Below are 27,861 nucleotides of genomic sequence, written 5' to 3'. Positions count from 1 at the left end.
ATTACCTGCATATCTGGGGTGACTAAAAGTAGAATTGTAAAATGGTCACCCTTTTAGAATAAGCTTTATACTAAGTATGAGTAATTGTCACATATTTCACATTGATCATAATTTGCTTTTAATTCATCAATTCTACAATGATGTTAGTTTTTCCAAGTAACTAAAAAATAAAAACAAATTAAAAAAGCTATAAAATTGTCTAATTCAAATCGAGCACAGAGACTCCCAATACATTCTTTTTAAGTATCCCAGACAAAAAGGGAGTGGGTCCCCCATGACAACTTCTGTCTCTGAACTTTGCTGCAATAGGTGCAGTTCTCCTTTTTCAAGTCTCTGTACTTAAATTCTCTTTGCCTGCAACAAATATAAATCATCAAATAAGAAGAAAACTTTAGAGAGATAAAAAATTGAAAAAGTATGATATATTTTTTTAATGATAAGAATCCCTATTTTACTAACACCTTGTTAGCAAGTAAAAAAAAGGCCAGGCACACTAGGTTTTCTATCATTTGAACATTAACTCACTCTACTACTCAAACCCCAAATAGTAACTTGGAACTAATTTCACCTTACAATATCATCCCTTAATTAAACATGAAGGTCATGTGAATAAGGGGAAATGATTATTAACAAAAAAAAAGCTCTTGATTGCTGAGCAAATTCTCTTTGTCAGAACACAGAGAAAAGTATGGAGAATATGCATATATAATTATGTTAAAGTGTAAAGGTTAAGAACAGACAATAGGGAATATAGATTAGGGATTCTATGATAGCATTGTTCTTGTGCGATTTCCTTAGCTGTTGGTGTGTTCTTGCAGGAACTAGCACATGTGAGCACAGTGGAGCAGATCGAAAATGTATATAACAGCATGACAGCATAACCGTTCCATGAGCATCATCTTCCAAATATGATGAAATTCATTCCTTTTTTCTATTGCTCAATTCTACAAATCTAATTAAATCACAGATGTTTTTGTGAGGGAAATCCCATGAGCTCAAGTACATCTCTTAATTCAAAGGCATGAGTGATGTTTAGAAAGCTTTAGTTGATAAACTAGTCATTGGAGTGCTGTTTGGAAAACTTTCAAAACATATAATGAGTAACCATAAATTATGAAATGTAAGAGCCGTTTGATATGTTTTTATGTATGATATGTTCTAAACAAAACTTCATACAAATACTGCTCTTTGTACATTCCTGGTGCACATTTCTCAAAACAGTTTCAACCAGTTGGAAAATGAAATAGGACAATTGTATTGTTTGATTTGATCACCAATTTCAATGCAGAGGGTAACGGACCCATTGAATTTTTATGTTATCTTTTAACTGCTGAAACGTTTAGTGCTGTTTTGTTATCTTTAAAAGCTTTAATTTCAAGCCAATGTGTAGCATGGAAATCCTGTGTTGCACTTAACAAGTTATTTTTCAATTCATTCAAAATAGACCAATCAGGAATAAAACACTTTGTTTTGGTATAATGACTATCGTTAGATTATTTCAGGTAGGTGGTATTTGAATTTAAGAAGAAAAAGTATAAAAGTCCTGTCTCTTAGTGACTTACTGTAGTCTCATTTATCTTGTTTTGGTTTGTTGATGACTGTTTATTAAAATTTGAGGGAAAATAACAAAAAAGGACACTAACAATTTGACAATGAAAAGTTAAACCCCATCTCTCTCTCACTGTAGGACACTGAGTACCCACTGATAAAAGGATGAACCTGATTAATTCTGATTAAAGCTGACTCATTTGAGAGTGTAAGAGTTGGTTTGAGAGTACATGTTTAAGTAAAATGATACTGCTGCACATTATGGAATACAGATCACAAAGCTGAGATGTATAACCCTCTCTTTCTTTCTTAGGATGCCTTGTGCATTCGTGATTGTTAGATAAATATCAGTGCAAATATAATTATACATTTCTAAGCGTATAGGTGCTGTTAACAAAACAGCCCGATTTAAGCTAACGATTAAAGACTCTTCGTGATCTGCAAAACAACACAACACTATTTTCGCACGTGAGGTAATAATTAAAGCGTAATATTTAATAGTGTCGAAACAGTCGATGATTCTAAAGCTTGGTTTGGAATATTGGAGGCTGAAAACTGTACCACTTTCAAGGTTTATTTACAACACGTTGTTAGAAAGCTCGCTTTTTGAAAAAAAAAACGGGTATGACAAGAGAGAATTATAACACATGTCAGATTCTGGTAAGGCTCGATTCCCAACCGCGGGGATCTTCAGATCTAGTCTTAATCACGTAAATTCGGAGCTGATACCTATTTGCATGCATATTGAAAGGGCGGAAAAGAACAGAGTTCATCAAATAAATTCCGTAAACCTGTTTTCCGATTCGGGCTGTTCGAGACATCAGAGGCACTCTCTTGCAGTTTCTTTGAGTTCACTACGAACGCAGTCGATCATTTCAAACTTCTAACTCTTTCAGACGCATCACTATCGTCCTTGGACACCTTTTTCTCCTCGGGAACATGTTGTGGCTAAGCCTGCAGTGCAGGCGTTTTGCTAACGCGAGCTAACGTTAAACTATTCCGACAGGCCATGTTTGATTTGGAGTCAAAGTAGTTCTCCAAGCCCCACCCCACTCCTTATTTTTGACTGTCACCCGCCCCCCTGGTACAAATTTTACTCTCTCCCCAGCCTTCCGTTGCCATACAAATCAAGATGGCGGCTGTAATTTTCGTTAAAAAAACGAGTGAGCACTCGCTCTGCGGGCTAGTTCTGGCTTGATACGATACGGTTCTTAACAGCAGCCATGTTTGTTTCCCCGTCAAAGTTGAGCTCGATGACGTCACGCAATATTTTAGGGCGAGGATTTGATGTGGTTTATAGGAAGTGCTTAGTAGGCTGAAACTGTAGTGAGTATTCTATCTTTGTATTAAATTTTTGTTGGTGCAAAGTAAAGAGTGATTTTCTGGACACTTCTTCTCCTTGAATGGTAACTGACTGCTGTTCAGTAAAAATCACTTGGTTGATAATGGTTTGACCAGTTTTAAAGAAGCATTGGAGTATCGTTTGCTTTCTGAAATTTGTTTTTTGAATATGATTTTGATTTAAGCAACTCAACGAGGAATAAATTTCAGTACAAACTTTATTCTTAAGCATGTCTGCAGGAACAAGGAAAAAAGTCAATATAAAAATATTCATACTTATTGCCAAAAGTTAACATGTCCTCATCACAAGGTACTATATGAACAAACAGGATGAAAACTATTCATTTTTATTTCTCAAAAGCCTTTAAATTGATATTTTTGGAATCACAGGAATCAATTGATATTCCCTTTTATATCACCTTCTCCAAATCATGGACTGATCCATCTTTTGAGATGTGACAAAGACTCCATCAGTCACACAAACCACACAGATTAAATATTATGGAATGGGTAATCTCGATTTCATGACTTATCATCTGTGTCATTTGCATTTCAAACAATATGATGTATCAAGAAAATTCACAGTATTTCAAGGAAAGTTTGATTGTAATTTATGGTTTAATTATAGTTAGTTAGAATATTACTCTAAATGAGCATGAATGCAAGGGTGCCACACTGAACAATACTTAAGACATGAATTTTTCCTCAATTGAAAGTAAATTCTGTATGACCCCATATTTCCATACATTGTATTGTTTTTTATGTTGTTGATGCCTTTAATACAACAATTTGATTGTTTAGACATACACACATATATAATATATATGTAGATGTCACTGACACATTTTCCTTTAAAAAAATTCCAGTGCTAACAACAGTTTTGATGTGCAGTATGTATATTGAAATGATCTGAAAGTACATTTTTGGAGGTACTTGTTTAATGGACACACTGCCTCACATGTTTGCTTCACACGGCTTTGGTGAGTAGTACTGTAATAGAATGCAATGTACATGTATGTGATATCCATATAATGAATGCTCTGTTTGTTTTGGGTTGACAAAGTTAAATACACAACTACAGAGTGCATAGATCTTGTCATTAAAAATATCACACATTTCATTGATACAAAATATTATATAAATGTTATATGAACTGATGTTGATTCTTGTCTCTTCGTTTCCAGATTGGTGCTGAAATATGTAAAACACTAGGGTATCTGCTTGTAAGTGTCATGCTCATAACTTTGTGCAAATTAGCTCAGGAAAGTTTTAAAATGGTATATCTGAAGTGAAATATTGATTTGATGCAAAACACATCAGATATCTTTAGTTTTATGATTTCCTAAGGTTGACATCTATAAACTATTAAGATTCCTATGTTTCAGTCATGGTAACAATGCTTCAAATGGATACCTATAGTGGGTTTTTTTGGTGATGGTTTTTTTTGATCGACACACATTGCAGTCTTAATAATATTTACAAAAAGGAACATTGAATATTGAAAGCCTTAATAATATCATCATCATACAGAAAGGAATGTGGTAGCTCAATTCTTTTTAACCACATGTTTAAATAATGTAATAAGTTATTTAGGAGATGAACAGATCTAAAGCTTGTAACATATATATGACTTCTAGGTGTTTAGATATTAATACATAATACGATCTGCCACCTGACCTATATAATAACAACTATTATTGTAATCCATAATTCCCTTCAAAGTCCACAGTATTAACATAAAAACTAATGCGTAAGGTAAGTTTTCTTTCAGGTATTCCTCTTGTGATTGTGGAGTTCAATAACATAGTCTAAAATTAATTTTAATTTTCATGATTTTCTCAGATCATAAGCTGGTTCTTGCTACAATATGGTCCAAAATAAAAAGGCCGCCTCCAAAGATAGTCAGGGCCCGCACCTTCAAAAGATTTGATCAAGCTACTTTTGTGAAGGATATCGAGAGTGCCCCGTGGTCAGTATGTTCAGTGTTTAACGATCCAGACGATTGCTATTGGGCGTGGTTACGCATATTCAAAGATATCTGTCAGGTGCATGCGCCTTACAGGGAAGTTAAAATTAGGAGCGTCTCGGTACCTTGGATAACACCGCAAATACGGCACTTGATGAATAAACGTTTCAAAATGCTTAAAATGGCACAACGTCTGGGTGATCCAGACCTGTGGGCTGAGTATTCGGAGTTGCGGAATAGAGTGACACGGGAAGTGAGGCTTTCTAAGAGCAGATACTATTTGGAACTGTTCAATGAAGTGAAGGATTGTAAATCCTACTGGAGACTGGTAAAAAATGCGACAAACGGCAAATCGATTACCCCGATATTAGGGATCAGGAATGCGGATGGAAAAGTTGTCACCTCCGATCTGGACAAAGCGAACATACTTAATGAACATTTCTCAACTATAGGCGAAAAACTGGCCAACGAATTGCCGAATACCAACTCGACACAAAGTAACGTTCATGTATCTACCGTCGCGCCTTGTGTTATGAACATAAATTTATCGCAGGAGGTTATTGTTAGTTCGATGGCTAAGTTGAGAGCCGATAAAGCCTCTGGGCACGACAGAGTTGCTCCAAAACTTTTAAAGTTTGCCGGTGACTCAATTATTCCATCTTTATTGTCTGTTTTTCAAATAAGCGCCACCTGCAACAGTGTACCGGCTACTTGGAAGGCTGCAAACATCTCAGCTCTCTATAAAAGTGACGATGAAACCGTTAAGCAAAATTACAGGCCTATCTCGCTATTAAGTGTACCAGGAAAACTGATGGAGTCTATGGTGGCGTCAACTATTACCACGCATGTCACTGAACAAGGACTTGGGAACCCTCACCAGTGGGCGTATAAAAAAGGTCATTCCACCGAGCTGTTGTTAGTGAAAATAACGGATGACTGGAGACAAGCGATCGACAAGAAACATGTTGTAGGCGTGGTTTTTGTAGACTTTCGTAAGGCGTTTGACGCAATTCCCCACTCCATTCTGCTCCGAAAACTTCAAAGTCTTGGTGTAGCTGGGGACTTGTGGTGTTGGATAAGAGATTACCTCTCTGGAAGAACGCAAGTAACGACGATTAATGGGTGTCAATCTCAAGCTATGCCAGTTACTTTTGGTGTACCTCAAGGGTCGGTGCTGGGCCCTACCCTGTTTTCCATCTTCTGTAATGATCTGCCCAATATCACTGAGGGAATAGATGGTGACCCACAGCTTCACATGTACGCAGACGATACCACCGTCTATGTCTCAGCTCCGACCTATGATCTGGTGGCCTCCAAGTTGAATGAAGTACTAGCAAGGCTATATACATGGTGTTGCGAGAACTGTCTCACTCCACATCCCACCAAGACGGAATATATATTGCTTGGTGGACGCGGAAAATTTACTGGGCCAAAACAAGCTATTAAGATGGGTGATTATGTTGTCGGGGAGGTTGTTTCTGCAAGATGCCTAGGTGTTCAGATAGATAATGCTCTTAAATGGGATCATCATGTATCGGAATTAGCTAAGTCATATACGCAGAAGTTGAATTTACTTAAATCCTTGTATTTCCTTCCTATACAGGCAAGAATTGATTTCTATTTTAAGGTTATTCTGCCGTCTGTGACATATGGTATGTTAGTTTGGGGCTCTTGTGGTCGAGTATTTTTCTCAAGCTTAGAATCTATACATGTTAGAGCGGCGAAAATAATATTTAACTTGGATTGGTGTACTCCAAGCAAGGAGGTTCTTGCCACAGTAAAATGGAATACCTTAGAGATTATGTATGAGAAACGATTACTAATCTTAGCGCATCAGGCTTATTATAATCTTTTGCCACGTCCTATGAGCCGTCACTTTGAAAAGTATGTAAGTAGCTACGACTTCAGGAGGAAAATGACATTTAAGTTACCTAGACCTAAGACCGATATGGTCAAGAAATCATGCTCATACAAGTCAATTACTCGGTGGAACGCTCTGGAAAATCAAATGAGATCAATTCAAGACGTTGACGCTTTTAAAAAGTCACTCAAGTGTATTTTTAAGCCACGTATGTTATAATGATGTACTATGTAGAATTTTTATTGTTGAAAATATGTAGAAATCTTACATTAGTCTTCTTATAATTAGTTAGGAATTTAGTTTTATTGGATTTAGTTAGGAATTTAGTTTTATTGTCCGTACACGACCACATCAGCTTTTGCTGAATTTTTTATCGTGTTTAAATAAATGCTGTTGTTGTTGTTGTTGTTGTTATTGTCATGGATGTTGCAAGGACATGCAAATATGATTGGAATGTAGATTTTTACCATTAGATGGCTGTTTACTAAGAACATTTTCTCTTGCAGTGTCTTATTTCAATTACAAATCAATGAAAACAACAGGAACATTAATAGCCACAAACAAATTAAAAGTTAACCAGTTTAGAATCATCAAGTTTAAAAGTGTTGAGACATTGAACTTTATTACATGGAAGGGAACAGATCACAGCAATCAAGAGGGAAATACTAAGATTAAACCAAGTTTTGCCTTCCAGTGCTTCTCTCCTGGTGTTGAGATAAGAATTTTTATCCAGTTTGAGACTGGCAGTGACATATTTTTTAAATTGCTTGTGTGCAGTGTGAACAATGACATTCTCCTCATCATACATGTAGCTTTTATAATTCTTCAGATGTCAGATTTTTTAAGATTGGCTTTGGATGTTTATGTTTTTACAAGATATGGCCATGACACCAGGAAAACTCAAACCTAAACAGAACACAACAAAGAATCGGTCATTGTTCTCTATCTAAAATTTAATAAGGATTGAGAAAATCCTTTGTTTGTTTGGTCAGTTCTGGAACCTGGGATTCATGTCAGGATAGAGTTAAGTTTACAAGATTCATTCTGAAATGAGACTACATGAGTGACCTTAGGGTTGGTGTTGACTTAATGTTATATATCAGGCTTGGATGGATTGGATGTTGCAATTTTATGGCTGCTCGATCAGGTTTAAATCAACATTTGTCAAAAATTCTTTTATATCACAGAATCTGCTCCTGTCTGTGAATAAAACTCCTTCAGCCAAAGACAATGATTTACCAAAAATGAAGCATGGTGTTGGCAATACTGGCAGGTATATGCTCAAATGTACAAACTTAAGTAAAGATGCAACAAGACACTTTGGAATGGATTCTAACCACTTAGTGCATTAGGAATGAAAAAAAAAGAAGGATTTGATATATCCATGGTATACTAGCTGCATTAAGTGTTAACTGTCTACTTGAAAGAAGAAAAAAAACCAAGATATCAGATGATTATGCATTATTAGTATGGCATACACTGGTAGTGGAAGTAGTGGTGCAGTGTCCAAAAACATTCATTCTGTATGCATGAAAATGTATTTGAGTAATGAAAAAAGTAAGAAAAAATTATGAGATTGTTAAGTTTAATACATTTTTACAGTCTGATAACAATTCCTCAAAGACTAAAATTTAGTGCTGCATTGTTCTTTCCTAAATTATTCCATTTGCTTATCTTGCTGAATCCAAATTCCTCCTCTAGGTAATGGATCAGTGTCAAATGATGATCCTACAATAACATTAACTAGTACGTTAAGAAAAAAATTTTAAGACACTATTAATTGTGATTGTTTTAGTGTAGTAGTAAATGTTTTTGTAAAGGGTAATTTTTATGAACAAATGTGGGCATGCCTATAATCATTTTATATTTCCAAATCCTAGTGATACCTGTTTGAAGGGAAGATTGTTTCAAAAGTTTGGCTGACATTAACAACTCACCACTTTCATCTTACATAATTTTTGAAGTAGTTTCAGGTAATGATGGATTGTAATGAAATCTGTATTTTGCACTGAAACTTTGTAAATTTCTTCAATTTAACAACATTGATTCCATTTAGTTTCCCATCATCTGTCACTCTATATGAGCACGGAAAGTCAGCTTTAATAATTTAATTTAATGCATGTTATTACTGTAATATCCATAATGAAATTTACTTAAAAAACAATCCATAGATACGTTCAAGCTTTCTTATGGTTGCCCCCCTTCCCCTCTCTTCTCCCATTAAAAATGATAATATCATTATCTGTTAGTCAGGCATTAGTAAACCAATACATCAGATATAAACGTTATTGAATTATCGAGTGGTTTGAAATACTTGAGATCTTCTTATCAGTGTTACTTTGAGACAACAACATTGTTAAAATGGAAGTTAACAAAATATGTTTTTACAAAGTCTGTTTAGATTTATTGGTTACAGTTAGCGATAACATATATGTATTGGAGCAGTAATTATTGTGCGGTTGTTGTAAAGGATTTTTATGCAAGAATCAATGGTTGTACTGTATTTAGCTCAATACTAAATCTTTGAAAATGTACTGATCACAATTTCAGTCAGTAATTTACTCCTCTGACCCCCAGAGTTTGTGCTGCTGCATTTGGTTGGGGAATATTTTTATCCCAGGGTGTTTTTTGGGTTTTGGTATCAGGCATTTCATAAAGCAAGTCCTGCATTAGCAATCTCTTAATCATTTTATTACAGTGTAATTTCTGATTACATATGCGACAGCAACCGCATTGTATTTCAGTAAGTTTTAGGCTATCACTATATATGAAGGGTTTTAGAACCAATGTACTTATTTTGTTAACTCTCATTCATGATCAATAAACTGTGTAACTTTTGATCGATTTCCTAAAATAAAGTTTTTTTTATATTTTAACCTCAATAAAGTTTGAATTGTGTTGTTCCAGCAGATATTGATATTGACTGCAACTGGAAAATTCGTCGCATATATCGCTAATCTCAACTAACTCCTTGCCCTTAGTTTTCAATCTTGCTCTGTGTATTAGGATACATGTATACACCATTCACAGCTTGACTGTCATGGGATGACTTCAATTTTTCCTAAAACAACACATGTCAATATTCCTTTGCTTTAAGAAACTTGGAAGAGAAGTAGGTCTCCAATTTTGCCACCTGGTTTAGATGGGTTAATACTTGGTAAAGAATTGTGAATACTTCATTAACTTACCGTTGTGGTGCCAATGAATTTCGTTTCAGAGATAGAGCTGTTTATCCATGTGATACTCTTGCAATGTATCCGCATTTTATGTTTACCATCAGTTGCAGGCGAAGCGAATACACGAGTAACTATTTTCTCTCCTGCAGTATTCTGCCATATTGGAAATTTCAATTTCGTAACCATGGTTATAGACACACCTCCGTCACACCTCTTTATTGCTCCAATCAGAGCTTTCGTGTAGCTTTCCCAGAATGCCATAACGATCGTAAAGCTCTAAGTTCATGATTCAATTTTTTCCATGTGAAACGTAAACGTTTTGTACTTCTCCTACCAGTAGCCGTGAAAGTTCTATTTTGTATTGGAGATCTTGAGCTAGCCTTTCGTAGGGTGGAGTTTTTCTTGCAAGTCTTTACGACCGACTTTAACTCATTCAGTAGAGGTAAGTACAAAGAAGTTCGCAGCTTGGTCAGCGAGGAGTTGTATGAAAATTATCCCTGTCGTTGCTTTGGTAAGTCAGCCTTTCTCGCCTCTCCTTTCTTTGTTTGTTTGTTTTTTTTTATTGTTACTGACGCTTATTGATAAAGACTGTTAACGAATGGCAAAATTCTTATTTAAATGAATTTCCTTCGACACTAATTTGTATGTCAATTCTTGGAACTGTCTTTTCGTAATCGTTCCATGTTTTCTCTCTCTAGGGCTTCCAACAATTCAATAAGGAACAAAGTTATTGTGGAAACTGAGATAGCTGGTTTGATGGGTGCTGTTGGGTAGTACAATGTAATACAAACGCTACCCAACAAGTCAGTGGCACCGATGCATAAATCAGCCTATGTGGTGGAATGTCCACCACAGTTAGGAAGATTAACTTTAATTCGCATTACTATTATGGCAAGGTAGTCTTAAGGTAAACACCAGCACTGATTTGGTTCTTACTTGGTCTGTACTTTTCCATGCAGACCGTATCCACTGAAACGATCCTAACCCATGTATTTTTGTTTTGAAAGGTATCAAACTTAGAATTAAAAGGGTTCAGTCCAAGTGCAATATAATGAATCACTTGCTAACTTTGCTTGCTCAAGTTCTACTGAGGAATATTGGCCATCAGTTATTTTTGGAAGGGCCTCAGGAAAATGTTCTCTTGCGTGGCCCTCAGGCTTGGTAAGAAGTTATTATTTGCAGTTATAGCTGAACTCATCTGTTAGAATGACATTAATTTTATAAAATGAATGAGAGACAGTTGATTTCATTTTCATATTTTTAGTTCAAAGTTATGGTGATGTAGTAGGCATGGCCACCATGTTCACTGCCCTGGCCACTGCCACTATGCTGTCATTTGTGGCTCTAATTAAACAACCAATGTAATATTTCACAGTTGTTAACTAACCAATCTCTGTTGGACAGTAAGAAACACACTCAGTATGTCTTAAATGAAAACATCATACCATGGAAAGTGCTTGAACATCCACTTTTTGCTTTGATTAAAAAACTCATAAGCTCACTGTGCTCTCCCATTTATTTATTTAAATTTTGATGCAATAGAAGGAATTTGTGTATACTTTCTATGTTATAATGTCTATTTGTTACAAATTGAAAAATATTTCTTGGGCCCCATATTGTTTCTAAAATGTCATTTAGTTTGCATGAGCATGACAAATTTAAGATTTTCTTAATATTGTGAAAAATCACATTTAAAGCAAATGTTAGCCAAGTTTGTTGTAATGTCAGCTGTTGTTAGGTTACAACTTACTTTACTTTACTATTTCATTTCTTCCACCCCTTCTTTTTTTATTATTTTTCTTGTCCCACTCTATTTTATGAGAAAAGAATCCTTAGTTAGAACAAGTTTATTAAAAATACTGCACAAATTCTCTTATTGAATTAGTAAGAAAACATTTTGTTGAAGTGACAACACTGAACCAAGTGATGGTAACATTGCAAAATTATGAACATCTGCTTTATTGGAAATGGCCAAGGGAAAATATCATTTTGTATTGCTAAGAATTTAACAGGAAAATTGTACTTCAGGAAGGTATGGTGTCACTTTTGCAACTTGGTACAGAGGGGAGAGACTATTCATTGTTTACAGGTGCAACATTTTGTGGAATCATAGCATGATAGAAGAAAAGAAAATATTACTTTACAGTTGACATTTACCCAAATCACTGCCTGTGTAGGGTGGTCCTTCAGGTAGATCTTCTTCATGTTTTGTATAAACAGTAAACATCATCTAATAGTTGTCAATTTGAAGAAAAGGTATTCTTTTTAAATTAGTGGTAAAGGAAAACAGTGTGCCAACCTAACACAACTTCACTGCACAGAGCTTAACGGTGAAATTGTGTTTAAAGGAGGCTGTGGTGTCACTTTTCCAATGTCTTAAAGAGAGGATAGACTTACTGGTAATTGTTTACAGATGCATGACATTTCGTGGAATCATAGCATTATGGAAGAAAAGAATATATAATTTTCCAGTTGGCACTTAACCAAATCTCCAGTTGAAGGAGGTGGTCTTTAGGGTACATGCAAATCTTCGCCATCTGCAATATCAACAGGAAACTCGTGTAGTTGTCAGTGTTTAAAAAAAGGTATTTTATTGAAAGATCAAGGAACAGATGTGTTGTGAAAAACATTTTTTCTAAACTGATCATGTAAATTATATTTTTGTCTTGTGGTTGCAGAGTAATTATTTATTGAATAGTATATTATTTATTTTGCATATGTAATTTTACAAACGTTTAAATCTTAATCAAGTTTTACAGTTCTGGTTTAAGTAAGTTAACATTCTGTTGTAAAACTAGCACTTGCCTTCTTGGTTTAAATGTAGACCATATTTGAGAATAAATTGAAATGTTCCCACTTTTATTGTGTAAACAAGTTTTTTAGTAACCTGTGGATACAAAAATCTTAATAAAGTAATTCTAAGTAAGTCGTTAAGTGCCTTGTCAAAGATTATTCAAGAGTATGTGTAAGTATTCATTTGAAATGGAAGTTTTAAGACTTGAATTAATCTTTCAAGAATTATTTGTTGCAAAGTAAATTGATAAATGTTAAAAAGATATCCTCACTGGGCGTTTCTTATTCTCTTGACCTCCGAAAGAAAAAATGCCATAATTTCACAATTGTTTATTTCAATTTTATTACATAACTATCCAACAATGGAGGCCAAATAACAACACAAATTGATCCCCTTGCTATTATTATGTCTTGTATCAATATGCTTTCTTTTTAGAAAGTGTAACATAACATTCCTTGACCTTTTCTGATATCCATAACTTTTAGTCTGACATTCACAGTCATTGAGTGTAAAAAATAGAAATTTGTCTGTTTTCTTCCAAGCTGGGAAAGGAAAGATATCAAAGTTGTTTCATAATGTTCACAATATTCACAAAGGTAACTTACTTAACTTTGTTTTATTTGGCAAGGATTAGTAAACGCTAGTTACATGTAAGTCTTTACACCTTAATATCAGTATGCATATTCTCCATACTGTTCTCCATACATTTCTAAAGAGGCTGACAAGGAGAATTTGCTTAACAGTCAAGAGCTGCTCTAGTTGGTGATCATCTGTTCTATTCTCATGACTTTCATGTTTGACTCAGGAGTGATCATTGTAGTAAGGAGAGATTAGATGCTGGTCACTCTTAGGGGCCAAAGGATTAATGAGGGGAGGCTTCCTGCACAAAGGTACACTGCTCTATTGTTTTATCCTGCTATGTCTTACTCACAAATGAAAGAAAATAAATCAATCCTTATCATGAACAATTCATAACACTTTTATGCCAACTATCTCTTGAGGTGTAAGGCAGTCTTTTCATCGCCAGATTGTTGGAAATATGACAATCAACTTAAATGAAATAATCTTGGAAGTAACTCTCCTTAAAATTAAGGCTTTACCTCCCACAGCACTTGTTTTATTTTATTGAAAGAAATGAAAAAAGGTAAGATTGATGTGTTACCTTTCATCTGCTGTCAGAAAGTCTCTGGCTCTAAGAACAGTAATCAGGTGGTACTCAGGCTCTGTCAGGCTCCAAAGTTTTGTACACTAGTAGTTCTGATTCTCCAAAGTCTTGAGGGTTGTTCCAGTCTAAAGAAACAAACAATGCTTGCTCTGTTTGAGCTTCTTGATATTGACAATAGTTAAACATGGCTTTAAAAAGACAACTTGACAATGATTTTTGGTTGAGCATTAAAACAATCTCAAGCATCAAAAGAACAAGTTGGGTTGTCAGTTGAGTGATCAGTTAGCTCTCTGATCCTGGGAGTGAAAAGACTGCACCATGATTTAATGTAGGTATCTGTTAAAGGAGACCAGCTGGGACAAATTTGAACGTGGTAATCTTTTTCTTGTCATGGACAGCACAATGTATAATTTTGATTGAGCCTTAATTAATCTAATATTACTAAGGTTTAACAGCTAGACCTTGGTCTTGGTTTTGGTTTAAAAATGACAAATGAAAAATAGAAACAAAATGCACACTATGAGGTTAGAGAACTCCACAGTCCCAATAGTAGTTTTAATTTATTGCTTTGAATTTTTTATGTACTTTTATTTTGAGTAATCACACGAAGGGCAACAGAGACTGCCCAATGCCAAAATTTCGACTCGGCAGAAGACAATTCTTGAACAGATTAGGTTACTTTCTGCAGCATAGTGCTGTAGCAAACACAATTACTGCTGTATATATTTCACCTCTAATTCTTAAAGGGCTGGCAAAAGAATAAAAATATCTATGTTTGTTGAGTTCTAGACATCTCTTTTCAGGTTACACTCTGAACATCCCTTTGAATAGAGCTCCTTGGGTCTAACACAATTATTACAGCAGATCACACTGCCATAGTGCTTTAACAGCTGATATGCAGCTGATCTCTGGTGACACTTTCACACCTTTATTACATTGTGATCATTTGATAAGCTGTCATCACAGACATATCTGACTTGCCCATCCAATTTTAATAATAATAATTTAGTTACTAGAAAGCTCTTGGATTTAATTTTTGTCTCCTTAGGTTTCAGCCAATATCTACCGCTGACCGCCATCCCTTGTTCGCTGGCTTTGATCTCTCCACAAGACTCGTTTTACATTTCTTTTCCAGTCCACGACTGGGCTAAATCTGTCACCGATTAAACGCCGATCTTTTACATATTCGAAACTGGTGCTTCAATAATCGTCTTCTTTTGAATCCTGATAAAACCAAACTCATTGTTTACGGAAGTCGACAAAGGCTACTAAACCTCCCCGACATCCGTCTCTCCCTCTTAAAGACCTAGGTGTGATTTTTGATTCGAACCTAAATTTCCACGAGCACATTGTTAAAACTGTTTCCACCTGTTTCTCAAGTTTGGCCCAGATTAATCGTGTTAAGCACGTATTTGACAGATCGACTTTAATTACTATAATTAACATTTTAGTATTTAGTAAGTTGTTTTATTGTTCCTCCGTCTGGTCCAATGCTGCTGACACTAACCTCCTCAAGCTCCAAGCGATCCAGAACTTTGCAGCCCGGTTTATTTGTGGATCCAGAAAATTTGACCACGTTACTCCACTTTTGAAAGAACTGCATTGGCTACCTATTAAATCTCAGCTATACTTCCGTGACGCCGTGCTTGCTTTTAAATGTATGACTGGATCCGCTCCTACTTACCTCTCTTCGAAGTTTCTAACGCGCGGTAATGTTAGCGGTCGCACGACCAGAAGCTTCCAACTGTTCCACATACCATTATACAAAACTAAATCTGGACAAAGAACTTTTTATTATCGCACTGTCAGCCTGTGGAACAGTTTAGTTAATGATCTTAAACTTTGTAATTCTTCTTCTAATTTTAAGCGTAAACTTAGGGCCAAATTATTTGCTGCTTTTCTTTCTCCTCGGTCTAAGTTTTTAATCATATCATATATATATATATATATTTTTTTTTTTTATTGTCCTTTTTTAAAGTTTCTTAGTTTTTATCTTACCCATTTTATCGTACCTTCTTAAAGTTTCTTAGTTGTAATTTTCGTAATTATTTTTAGATTTATAGGTTAAACATTTTTATTATTGTAATTATTAATTGTCACTGAAAAGCCCTCTTAGGGAGTGTCAATAAAGTTTGTATTATTTTGTATTGTACTCGGCAGGCATCTCGGGTAGGAGCCTAAAGAAACTTTGGAAAAAACAATTACTTCCTTTATTGTATCGTATTTCATCGTTCAATTAACCAACCGAGCATCATTTCAACAAGAAATACTCCAATGTGGCCATATTGAATCGTAAAATACAATTAGGAATCAAACAATTCCTAGAACACCATAAGGTTATGTCTGATAAGTTTTTTCGAATGTTTAAACATGCATGCTCTGGAGATTACATCTTGGAAAATGCCGTGAGCCAATCGCATTAAGTTCTAATCCCTATTAGGCTTAAACTTCCCGGTTGAATAGATGAGACTCACTCCCCCACCCTACCCCCTCTACACTTCAATTATTGCGAGGCTTTGGATTGTATAGAGAATATATCCAGGCAGCAACCCGGTCCCAAGACAACGCTGACGGAATCAGTCAGATTTGAATACAGTAAAATTTCGAAAAACCCTTGCCATCTTTGAATAAGCTATAAACAAGCCCTTTTTTCTCTGTCTGTCTGTCTCTTTATCAACACAACCTCTCTTCCCTAAAAGTAACTGAATATGTGTAACCGTCACATGGAAAATTTAAACATTGATTATATTTCTGAAAATTTTTTTACTTAACGATACCAACTAGTTGTGATTGTCCAAAAACTATCCAACTGTCCCAAAATAAATCAGTTAAAGTGCTTGTGAATAGCGTAAGAGGCGGATCTTATTAGTAGCGCTACAACAGCCGCGTTTTCTCCTTCCCCGTGAGATTTGAAACCAATCGGGGAGAGGTTTGCCAGAGGTCAGCCGCTAGACCTGTTCCTGACCCTTCGTTGACTGGCGTTGCTAAAGACCGCATGCTTGTGCGCAAGCGCGAAGAATGAAGGCCTGCTCGAATGGTACTGGAAACGAAAGATCTATCAGACTTAGGTGAGAACTGTTTTTGACATCGCTTTAGAGAAAACGCCTAAGCTGCCACGACCTAGCGCCATGAGGAATCGAACGTTACGTTGAATGAATATTTATGAGGAAACTTGAGTATGTAAACGGACAGTGAAGTCTGTACTCCATCGAAAATCTTGTTTTTTTATTTATTAAAACTTTTCAAGATCCTTCTGCTCTTTTGCCTTCTTGGAATACCATGGAACAATGAGAGCTTGTTTTTTTTCCGTATTTGAAACTTTCTGCCTGGGGAAATATCTTTGCTGTGATCGCCCGACAATGGACAATCCTGTCTTATTTCGAAGCATTTTTAAAGAAATTATACAAAAATATATACTATCAACTTCAAATACAACTAAAAAAATTCTGAATCAAAAAACTCAAAGGATTCTCGTTTTCAAAGCAACGAGGTTACCTGCCCTACGAGAATTAGTAGCGTTCAGCGCGTCGGTGCCTCAGGTTTTCTTCACTGGATGAACCGAGAAATGATAGATAGAGATAGATAGATAGTTTATTATCAAATAAAATACATTGCAGCCATAGGCTGAATTGCGTGCTTTTCACAATCATTGATTATATAAGACTATATAAGACTACCTATTACAAAAATGCTAAGACCTAAATAAAATTACTAATATAACTAATATAGCTAATATACAGCGGTGGAATAGCTAAAAATCTAGGTTAGCACACACGCACATAGCCGGGATAAATGAAAATTTGAAACGGTCAGTGCGAAAGCGCGGCATGTTAAAAACGCGCCGGTGTCTAGTATTGTGAGCTGAAAAACCCTATCTGGCTGCAAATTATATAATTTGTGAGATGGATTTGAGAAAGACAAAAACAGATCCGTACATAATTTCATGCGTCTGTCATAGAGCGAAGCTAAACCGTGCCTGTCTTAAGAGTCATGGTATGACAGTTCTGGTGAAATGATGGATCGATAATGCGCGTCTTTGGACCCTTTCAATGTCATCACTACGATACGCAGGTAACGCATGATGGAATATTTGTGCGCAGTATTCCAGAACAGGACGTTCTACGGATTTCGGTAAGGCTTCAAACTGGTCGGGATCGATAATTTTCAACACAGCCGGACCGATGAACGCAGACACCACGAAGTCTTCGGCTAATTTGGAAATTATTGGTGTGAGGGAAATGGGTCGTAAGTGCTTGTTGATGACTTCGACAGGTTTCTGTTTAGGAATGGGTACCACATCCGCCAGCTTCCAAGATGGGGGAAGTTGTTGCTCAGCAAAGCTACAATTAAGGATGGAAGTCACTGGCTGAGCTATAAAGTCAGCATATTCCCTAAACACCCAACTAGGTATCCCATCAGGACCCGCAGCCTTGCGGGGGTTCAACTTTCTGATTGCGGTCAAAACATCGACCTCAGAAATGGTTACCACCGCCGAGTTCGCTTCGAAGGGTGGAATAGCATCGAGTGGCGAGAAAGACTTCATTTGGTCCAGAAAGGCAGAATTGATGGCATTTGCGACATCACGGTCTGGAAGATGGTAATCCAGTCCCTCAACGTGGAGTAGCGAACGCAGATTGTCAGAACCTGATGCAGGGGTCATCCAAGCGATACGCTTGACCTCCCCCCACCATTGGGAGGACTTGGTGTTCTTTAGATGTTTAACTTTAGAAGCAAAAAACCTCCCAAGAAGAGCTTTCCGCTCCCGGTTAACAGTATTTCGAAGGTGACGGAAGCTGGCTAAATCCCCTGACATAAAAGCTTGCTGACGCTTGGCGATTAGAGTCTTAAATTCAGGAGTAGTCCACGGAGGGTCATTAAGATGAACCTTAGATTTCACTGCGGGCATGATAGCGTCCAGACCTGCGGTGATGATGTCACACAGTTGTCTCTATTAGGGGCAGAATCCAAAATGGACCAATCAACGGCTGAAAAGAACCGTCCCAGTTCGGCTTTCCTACTAGCACGTGTGTCACGCCTCGAAATTAACTTTCTGCTAGGCCCAGCGCGGAATGGCCTCTTTTTAGTGCGGACGATGACCACGTTATGATCTGAAAGACCAAACGGTGGCAGGGTGTAAACAGCGTTCTCGTCTTACGTATGTGACAAGTTGGTCAAGCAAATTTGGTCTCGCCGGTTATCCCAAAATGTTTATGATAATATCAAATATCATATAACTAGTAGTTTCGACTCAGCAATGTTCAACTTAGATGCAATAAACCTCATATTTCTTCAGACATCATCTCTTCATAGTTTTCGCTACCTCTGACACGTTTGCTTACCGTATGAGCTTGTAGTATTCGTGTTTGATTTTCCCTCACAACTTCCAGGTTTTACGATGTTTACTTTCTTAATTGAACAAATCTCATTCGATTGGCCTTGAAACCCCGCTTTGTAAATGAAGCCAAAAATAATTTCGTTTCGAGGCAGGTGGGGGAACCCAAGCAAAAACAGACGTCCCCTTTTTACTAACCTTCATGAAGCAGTAGAATGAGTCCTCAGGCAGGATATAGAACGAAAATAACCTGAGTTTGCGTCAAATATAATTGAAAACCATTTATTCATGTCAAAATTTAGGCAATATTGACGCGAAACATAAGCTGCAAGAATCGTGACTCAGCCTCAATTTCTTTCCAGTCATGAATCATTGATGATTTTATTAAAAGCGCATGCAATTCTCAGCATCCAAGTTCATTGCTAGTGAAAGAGTTTCGGTAAGCAAATATGACATATTGATAAACACTCATTGTGGCAAATCGAAAACCTCTCTATATCAAGTTGCTAGAAACTTGTCGATAAGTTATGCTTATGCTAGAATTGTAAATGAAACAGTGAGAAACACAAAAAAACTTCCTTCCCGGCGTATTTATGCTGTCCTGCGTTTATCGCAGTTCGTCAATTACCCAGAAATATAGAAGTAGCTGATAAGGGGTTTATCAAAGGACTTGAACTCATTTTGAAAAGTTCTGTGCTTGACTAAAGTCGAGGGAAGAGCTTGCTAAATTCACCATGTTTATGCACTTTTTTTTCAGGACTCTGAATTATTCATTTGTGATACTGAATCATTCATTTGTCAAGCTATTGAGAAATAACGCTCTAAAACAAGTTTTAGATTGTTTTTATCAAGAGCTCAATTGAATTAGAATGATAACATTGGCCGTTTTTATGCTTGAGACGTTAAAGTTTTCTAAGACGTCTGCTTTTTTTCCATTTACATAATGAAATTTAGTTACGGCGTTAACCAGCATGATACTTCACACAAAACTAACGGCTTTCCTCCAGGCTGTAATATTTTCATTTGTTTTCTCTTTAATAAAAGATAAAAGAAAAACACTAAAGGTAAACACTTTTAGGTAATTTTTAGCTGTATGAAATTATGCATTCTCTCGGTCATGACAAGTGGATAATATTTGTCTTCCTTGTTGTGCCTACTTTAAAATGTCAATGTTTCAGGAAATTCTTTCGAAGAGAATGGAAGTATCAGCAAGTTTCTTTTGGAAAGTTTTAAAATGTGAAGAAGCTGGCGTTTTTCGATAAAAATATACGTCCTCTTGCAGTTTCCATGAAACGATTCGCATGACGAAATCCCAGGATACACAGATTAACGTACCTCACAACCACCTCGGTATTTGAAAATAAAATTAAGACCGTGTGGAATTCAAAGTTTAAGGAAGACTGATCTTCTCACCTCCAAAGAGTATGAAATAATTTTTTACGGTTCTTTTGGGATGAAAAATGTCATTAGTCATTTTTTTTGTCTTTGCTTTCGGAGGTTATGGTTGAGGATGAATGTATATGACAAAGAACATTGCCCTTAATAAATCAAATTTTGTGCAAACTCAAGTCGTAATGATAAAAGAACTTACCTTAATTTGCTTCAAATTTTTTCTATAATTGCCTTTTAAATGACAAACCGTCGAAATATACCCAAGTCCGCGATATAAGCAATCTCGAGTAATATTTGACCCTATAATGTTTTCTTATTAAAGTGTAATGTTTAAAGAGCTTTTTTTAAATGTTAATGCGGTGGTGCGATGAACTTTATAATAAGAGGTGTTTCAAAGAGTCATGAAGAAATTTTTTCAAAAGAGGGAGGAGCAAGAACTAATTTTTCTTGAAACGATGTAAAAAAATAAAATTGATTTCTGTCACGTCATTGGAAGAACATGAAAAAATAAATGCCAACTGTTTGTGCCAAAAGCAATGAATAAATGAACAAATGGGGTAGGTTTTGAAAGATAATTTGATTTGATCAACTGAGATTGGCCTTTCGCGCTGATGAAGGATAATTATGTTTTATTAACTCAATTGAGAAAACCAAATAATCTTTCAATAAATAGATGCTCTTCATTAACCTCACTATGTAAAATATCATAATACCGAGATAAATCGACGATAAATTGAAAAATTTTCATGGTTAAAAACAGTATCAAAGGACAGATTAGTCAGTTAAAAGTCATGTTATGGATAGGCTAGCTGGTGAAGACACCACAAAGTTTAAAGAATGAAACTTGATTACTATCCCTAAATTCTGTCCAGCCAGAGACAATTTTGAAGTTTAACTAAAGCTGAACGCTAGATTGCTGGTCAGTAAATCCTTTACTGTATCAGTATCACTGATCGTTCTTAGCACTGATGAGGTTGTTGACCGCAAGCTACAATTTTTTAACTCAATCGACCGTTTACCGACCGGTTTACAAATGTTTAAACCATCTCAATTATGGAAGATATTTTCGGTTGGGTGAACACAGTTCCAATGAGATATCTCGTCACCACGTTTTCAGGAAAGCTTGCGACTATTTTTAAAGTAATTTTCAGGAAATCTGTCCTTTCTTTCTGAGTGCGTTGAAATGACGTGAATACATGTTGTGATCTCAACTAAAGTTAAAGCACGATACTTTGGTCATATTTTCTTCTCAGTGCGTGAGCGGGCGGTGTTCTTTGTATCCTGCGATATTATTGGTTCCGAGAGCAGGCAGTATTCTCTGGTTGCGTGTTGAGTCGCCGAGTGCATCTCTAGCTACGTTGCAATTTTTCATCAATGTATTAGTGCTAGATGAGGATAGTTTTGGTTTGACTGAAAGTATAGAAACAACTTACACAATTGGCACGCACTTGGTATAGCGGTCGTGGCTCATCATAAACGCATATGAAATTTTTTTGCCGACGCATTTCGAACAGGCTGTGCTAATAGCGCAGCTAAACGTCGATAACGTGATACAACTAGATATGAAATACTCTTCTACAACAAAGGAGGAAGCGCGAGAAAGGGTAAGATTCAGTCAAGGATATTATAACCAAAAAGAGTAAATTTCGAGTTCAAGGAAATTTTCGTCTCTTTAGGGACCAGCCTCTACCCATTCTTCCATTTAGGAACCATTCCTCGCCCGTTTTCCTCTTTAGAGACCATTATCCACTCCCTCTCCTTTTTAGGGACCAGTCTTCTCCCCCTCTCCTTCTTAAGGACCATTCTCCACTCACTAACCCCCTCCCCCCCTTCCCAGAAGAAAGGGGTGAAAATTTTTGGGGAGGTATCACAGCGTTTTCAAGCGGAACAACAGGGGGAGAGCAGTTGTGGCCAACAGAGTATGAAGGGGGGAACTATTCGGTAAATTGCATCGTGACACAACCAAAATCCTTTGACGCGAGAGTTTCTTAAGCTGATGTTTCAAGCGTTAGGTCTTCGTCAGAGCGTAAGACGAAGAAGGGCTAACCGTGCGGTGACCAATTTATACTGTAAACTCAGTTAATAAAACCAAATTATCGTGTAATTGCATGTAGCTTTTATTGCCAGTCTAAGCCCTTCCAAAAATCATTATAAACTATTTTAATATTTTCGGAAAATTGTTGACTCGACAACCTGCTACCTGCTCGGAGGCATTGATGAATAAATAGTGAAGCTTGAAAATTTTCCTCTTATTCCAATTTCAATTCTAGTAAAAGGTTAGTTTTCTTTAAAGCTACTATAAATTTCAATAAGGCCAAACTTTTTCGATTTAGCGAGAAATATCACAAGCAAGAATTTCTCTCCAAACTTCTCCGCTATTCGCTTTGAGCCAGAACGCTGTGTACCATCTTCGCTTTTTAATTCAGTTCATCAATGATTCATAACATTTAATAAAGTCTGGCTGATTATATTCACCTCACGCTTTGTATCGATAATGTTTAAGTTACGACGTAAATAGAAACAGCACACCGTGCAAAATTCTTGGTGTTTATGCCAATATTTTCGTGTTGATATCATAATTTTAGGTGCAATCCTCTTATCGCTGTCAGTAAAAATTAGTTAGCGCTAACATTACTCGGAGCGACCCGAAGAAAGCCTCGTATCTGATTTTTTCCCTTTTCCTTAGCAACAAAATGTATTCACCGTAGTTATGTTCACGTAATTAGCAGGGTGTAAAAGCCAGTGAAACGACATTTTTAATTTAGAATGTAAACATCCTTGGGTTTGAAAATAAGCTTCTCTTTAAAAGTTGTTTGATATCGCCCGAAAGGAACATTTCAAACGCGGTTGGGAAGAACTCGAATATATTAGAAGTAATTGGAAACAAAACTGGTAGACGGCTGAATAAATTTAAGGATAAAGGAGGTAAGTTTCTAAAAAAACTGTAGTGCTGCGTCGGGGGGGTTATTACAAGATAGTTTGGTTATGACAACTGAGTTGATAATGTAAAGCTGTCTCCTTAGGGAGTTTCCACAGCTGACTTTTTGAGCGTTAGCCCTGAGTCAGACCAAGTGGCAAGGTTAATGGAATGCCTAATATAACAACGCTTTCAGAAACGATAAACAATTGGGCAATATTTCGGAAAAATTCAAATTGGGTAATTGCAACATTTAAGAGAGAGATAGGAAAAAAATCATTTGAACGCTACGCGGATAATTGTCGGAGTGTTATAACCTGCTGTTTATAGCGCAAACAACCGTGTTCCATGAAAAAAGGAAATTCATAGATGGTGTTTTAACTTGAATTACAAGGCAGTGGTTGTTTAAGTAGTTAAAGTAAAATGTTAAAAAAAAAAGTTATGAAAATGTGCCATAAACGCGGGCTTCGAATGGTATGGAACAGCGTAATGCGGAAAAAAATGGGATTTTCTTGCGTTTTATCCAAACGGACATCAAATGATATTCTTTCAGTTTTCGGAAACAACGGAGTTGCACAAAATTGTATGCCGAAGTATTTGCAAGAAGGCGAAGTGTGCTGTGGCTGCAGCTGTTTCTGCCGCGATAAGGCTCTCTTATGTAAACGGGAAAACATAGGCAAATATTTCCATCCAGCCTTCACTGGGTTTTTTAAATTTATTTCGAGCGATTATGGAGGGTCGCAAATACGCTTCGATGTTTCTAGACTGCTTAAAGTTTTACCTTTGATGATTAATTCTTAGTCTTGGTAGTGACACGGAAATTTACGGAGCTTTTCCATGGACACGGTCATTAAAACAACATGGAAAACAAATTTTCACACAGTTAATTAAACGTAGAATCGCGGAAAATAACAATGCTAGCAATTATCGCGAGTTTACGACGATATTTGCAGGATATTTGGGACATATCGTAGCAGCTCAGCGAGACTTCATTTTCACTCAGCTTCGCCATATATCGCTGATGAATCACTAATCCACACGAGGGTATCTGGATCATAACGTAAGTAACTGAGAAGAAATAATTTCTTCCCGCTAGCTGCCTTTTCATATTCAACCCCATTAACCAATTTTCTTGGCAATTGTAGTTTAACTCAACTCAAGCCAGATGTATGCAGCAGATTATGTCTTCATCTTCACAACATTTTTCATCGTTGCTCGGATTATGGCTACTGGTGTACCTCAGTGTGACCCAGCTGAGCAATCAGTGAGTGGAAAAGCTCTCAGAGGTCACACCTATAAAACGAGACGGGTACAAGATCCGTACGAATGTCTGGTGTTTTGCGACAGTGAACTCACATGTCAGAGCTACAATTACGTCAAACCTGGTCGAATATGTGAGTTGAATAACAAAACAAAGGAAGAAAAACCTGAGGATTTTGTACAAGATGAAAACAGATTCTATATGAGAAAGTGGACAAACAGAGGTAGGCACCTGCTGAAAATTAACCAATTCGGACAGCTACATAAAAGAAGAGTGACGCGAATTTCGACCAGTTTCATGCTATATGTTTAAGGTGATACGTCACAAAATAACTGGAGGTTCTAAAACTTGGAACAAATGTCCGTTCTTTACAGTGTCTGCTACTCATTTCTTGTCGTTTTGGCTTTGAGAATCTGGGGTTAGTTCATATAAAATTTTCTATTTAATATCAATTATTTCTTCTCGTCACTCATACACTTGAAAATGTAATGATCATGGAAATGAATTCATTTTTGGTGACCTCTGGGAGAAAAAGTGGTGAGCTTTTATCGGCTATTTTTGAAGACTTCACCCATGTTCTCCCAGGTTTCAACGAGTCAAAAGTCCCTACTTTTGTTATCTCTCAGCTGCTTGTGCCGCTGTAGGAGTGGAAGACCCAAACAAAATACCTGACGACCGAATCACCTCCAGTTCCCATTATCTTTATTATTATCCAAAAATGGGACGGCTCCATGGAAGCCTGGGTTGGTGTCAGAAGACTAATACGATCACTGATGACTACATACAAGTTGATATGGGAGCAATTCGTACAGTCTGCGCAGTGGCGACGCAAGGGAAGAAAGATGGTTCTTTTGTTAAAAGCTACAAGTTGTCGTTTTCTGTTGATGAAATCAGTTGGAATGTATATCAGGATCAACTGATTGAAAAGGTTTGAAAAAGTTCCACTTTAATCTTCCCTTACCTGTTCAATTCAGTTATATTTCCTAATATGGGTGATGATGATATGTGTGATTATCTGTAATTTATCAATTTGTGTCCTGTCACTGGCCTGCTGTCAGCTTTGACGGCAAATTGAACGAACAAAGTTTCATTGATAATACTGAAATAGCCTCGGAATATTTTGTGCTCTTCGGTTTTACGCCTTCAATGCTTCTTATTTTGGAAAATTTTGAGATGTCTATGAGAGGAAACAATTTCTAATAACTTCCTAGCAATGAAAATCATGATCATCGTAACAATGAAAATCGGACTATAGATGAAAGTTTCTCTGTTGGAGCTCAATGAGGAGAAATTTAAGGGAGTTGGTAAAGAGGGAGGGGAGAGTGATTTCGGGTTGTTTGTGCCTCCCTTCTCGAACTGATGACAAAACCAATCTGTTAGGCCCAAAAATTACAGGAAAAAGACAATTTGAATACTTTTTCTAAGCCATTACAGTTTGAATTAAGGCCAAACGGTCAAGTCGCCCGAAACCAGAGTCATGTCGCCCGATTTTTTTTATTACACCAAAATAGTTCTAAGGCTGACATGACAAAGGACTTCGGGCGACATGACTAAATATTTCAGGCGAGATGACTTTCGGGCGACTTGACTAGTTAGCTGACATATGATATGAAGGGATTATGTTTCATTATTTTACAGATCTTCCAAGCGAATTCCGACTTGAATACCATTGTACAACACACACTGAATAGTCCAGTCCAAGCAAGATACATTCGCTTCTTTCCTGTCACCTTTGTTCAGTACCCTTGCATGAGGATCGAAGTGTTTGCGCAGTAAATATAGATGCATGAGAAGTGTTTTTTTTTCTACTAGATGCAAAACGATGGTGTTGTTATTGTCAAAGCAACTCCATGAATTAGAAAAAGCTTGTTTCATTTTCCTTATGAAAAGCTTGTTCATTAGAGAGCGGTCATTATTTATCAGAGATGTACTGTTTTGGATTAAATTGTAGTGCCACCTTTTTTGTAATAGAGCGTATTGATTTTTACGTAGTGTAATCAGTAAATAAGCTTTGCAATATTTTCATAATGGAATGGGAGGGGGGGAGATATTCACTGACGTATATTAACGCACGCCTTACGTCTAGTACATGTGATGGATTATTCCGACGCCCTACCTTGGCTAGAAACAGATATATGCCATGTAGATCTTTTAGGCTCATGCCCTAAAGCCAACCTTAAGCATAAGATTTGTATGTTATTACCTCGAGGAAAAGCTATCTCCATGCGGGAGGAGGTGGAGAGGGGGAGCAACGGGTAACTCAGAACTTTCCCCTACCTAAGACATTGCAGTAAAATTGTGTTGAGACAAACTCATTTCAGTAATTTTTGATAATTTTCGTAGTTTAAGCCAATTGTAGCGGCATGAGTATGTAGAATATACAGCGATGTAAGGCTGCTAATTAAAAAAGTGCGTCAGGTACTTTAGCACTAAAAAACTTCCCTGTTGTGAAAACTAAATAAAAACAATCACGAAAGGATACTAACTTATCGCTTAGGTAGGATATTTTTCTTTGACTTACTACATACATTAAGACTATCCATTATAAAGTGAAGCTATTTCGTGCTAATAATATGCAATTAGACTGCATTAAAATTATCACCATTTATAATTGATAAATAAAAGTTCTTTCCGATGCCCTGACGTGAAACTGCTTTATATAGTCTCTTCGGAGCTCGAAGCACGCTCGAAGCGTGCTGACTTCACAGCCCCATAACGCAATAACTTTGGTAGCTTATTAAGCCCAGAAAACTTGGTCGTAATGTCAACGCAAGTTGATGAGTGCAAGAGCCACCTTTAGCATGTACAAAAAGCTGCCTTGAGTGCGCGTGAATTCTAAAGATAATAATGGGGAAGAAAAAGGAAAAATTTACACTCAACTTAAGAACTTTCTATCAGGGTGGATTGATTTGACACTTTTCTAAGGTCCCATTTTGATGGGGGTGATTATTCTAGAAGCCCAGCTGAAAGGGCAGGGGATAAGCTAAAAAAGAAATCTCTGAAGACTGCCCGGTTTTATTTTCATTGCTGATATGTCCTTGTACTGTACCAAATCTTCTCACACGTACATGTGATGACCTAGGGCTGGCAAAACTTTTCGATTTTGTG

General features: G+C 36.7%; 1 protein-coding gene and 4 long non-coding RNA genes across 9 annotated transcripts; 3 read left to right on the top strand and 2 right to left on the bottom strand.

The window, feature by feature from the left end:
* Positions 1 to 94: 94 nt before the first annotated feature.
* On the bottom strand, positions 95 to 2,594 carry LOC149052536 (uncharacterized). The gene is made up of 2 exons (XR_016186309.1): positions 2,340 to 2,594; positions 95 to 354 (listed from the first exon to the last, which is right to left on the bottom strand). It is a non-coding gene; the product is annotated as an uncharacterized LOC149052536 (long non-coding RNA).
* Positions 2,558 to 9,602, top strand: LOC149052535 (uncharacterized). 3 transcript variants are annotated; one of them, XR_016186306.1, is made up of 4 exons: positions 2,558 to 2,874; positions 3,756 to 3,869; positions 4,074 to 4,112; positions 7,223 to 9,602. It is a non-coding gene; the product is annotated as an uncharacterized LOC149052535 (long non-coding RNA). The 3 variants fall into 3 exon arrangements; XR_016186307.1 differs by lacking the exon at positions 4,074 to 4,112; XR_016186304.1 differs by having other exon boundaries at positions 3,756 to 4,112.
* On the bottom strand, positions 9,310 to 10,144 carry LOC113670540 (uncharacterized). The gene is made up of 2 exons (XR_003446168.2): positions 9,905 to 10,144; positions 9,310 to 9,777 (listed from the first exon to the last, which is right to left on the bottom strand). It is a non-coding gene; the product is annotated as an uncharacterized LOC113670540 (long non-coding RNA).
* Positions 10,145 to 10,179: 35 nt separating this feature from the next.
* LOC149052534 (uncharacterized) lies at positions 10,180 to 16,186 on the top strand. 2 transcript variants are annotated; one of them, XR_016186274.1, is made up of 3 exons: positions 10,180 to 10,334; positions 10,591 to 10,799; positions 14,900 to 16,186. It is a non-coding gene; the product is annotated as an uncharacterized LOC149052534 (long non-coding RNA). The 2 variants fall into 2 exon arrangements; XR_016186273.1 differs by having other exon boundaries at positions 10,181 to 10,334; positions 10,591 to 13,576.
* A 6,997-nt stretch (positions 16,187 to 23,183) lies between these two features.
* On the top strand, positions 23,184 to 27,388 carry LOC149052533 (lactadherin-like). 2 transcript variants are annotated; one of them, XM_089204541.1, is made up of 4 exons: positions 23,184 to 23,500; positions 24,638 to 24,976; positions 25,380 to 25,681; positions 26,392 to 27,388. In XM_089204541.1, the coding sequence occupies exons 2-4, from the start codon at positions 24,658 to 24,660 to the stop codon at positions 26,527 to 26,529; spliced, it is 759 nt and encodes a 252-aa protein (XP_089060667.1). In that variant the 5' UTR covers positions 23,184 to 23,500; positions 24,638 to 24,657; the 3' UTR covers positions 26,530 to 27,388. The 2 variants fall into 2 exon arrangements, with proteins under 2 accessions (XP_089060667.1, XP_089060671.1); XM_089204545.1 differs by lacking the exon at positions 23,184 to 23,500 and adding an exon at positions 24,052 to 24,552.
* Positions 27,389 to 27,861: the final 473 nt, after the last annotated feature.

This window comes from Pocillopora damicornis, chromosome 1 (assembly GCF_964200805.1).
Source record: "Pocillopora damicornis chromosome 1, jaPocDami1.2, whole genome shotgun sequence".
Lineage (NCBI taxonomy): Eukaryota > Metazoa > Cnidaria > Anthozoa > Scleractinia > Pocilloporidae > Pocillopora > Pocillopora damicornis.
The sequence above is the reverse complement of the archived record's forward strand: the minus strand, read 5'-3'. Positions and strand labels throughout refer to the sequence as shown.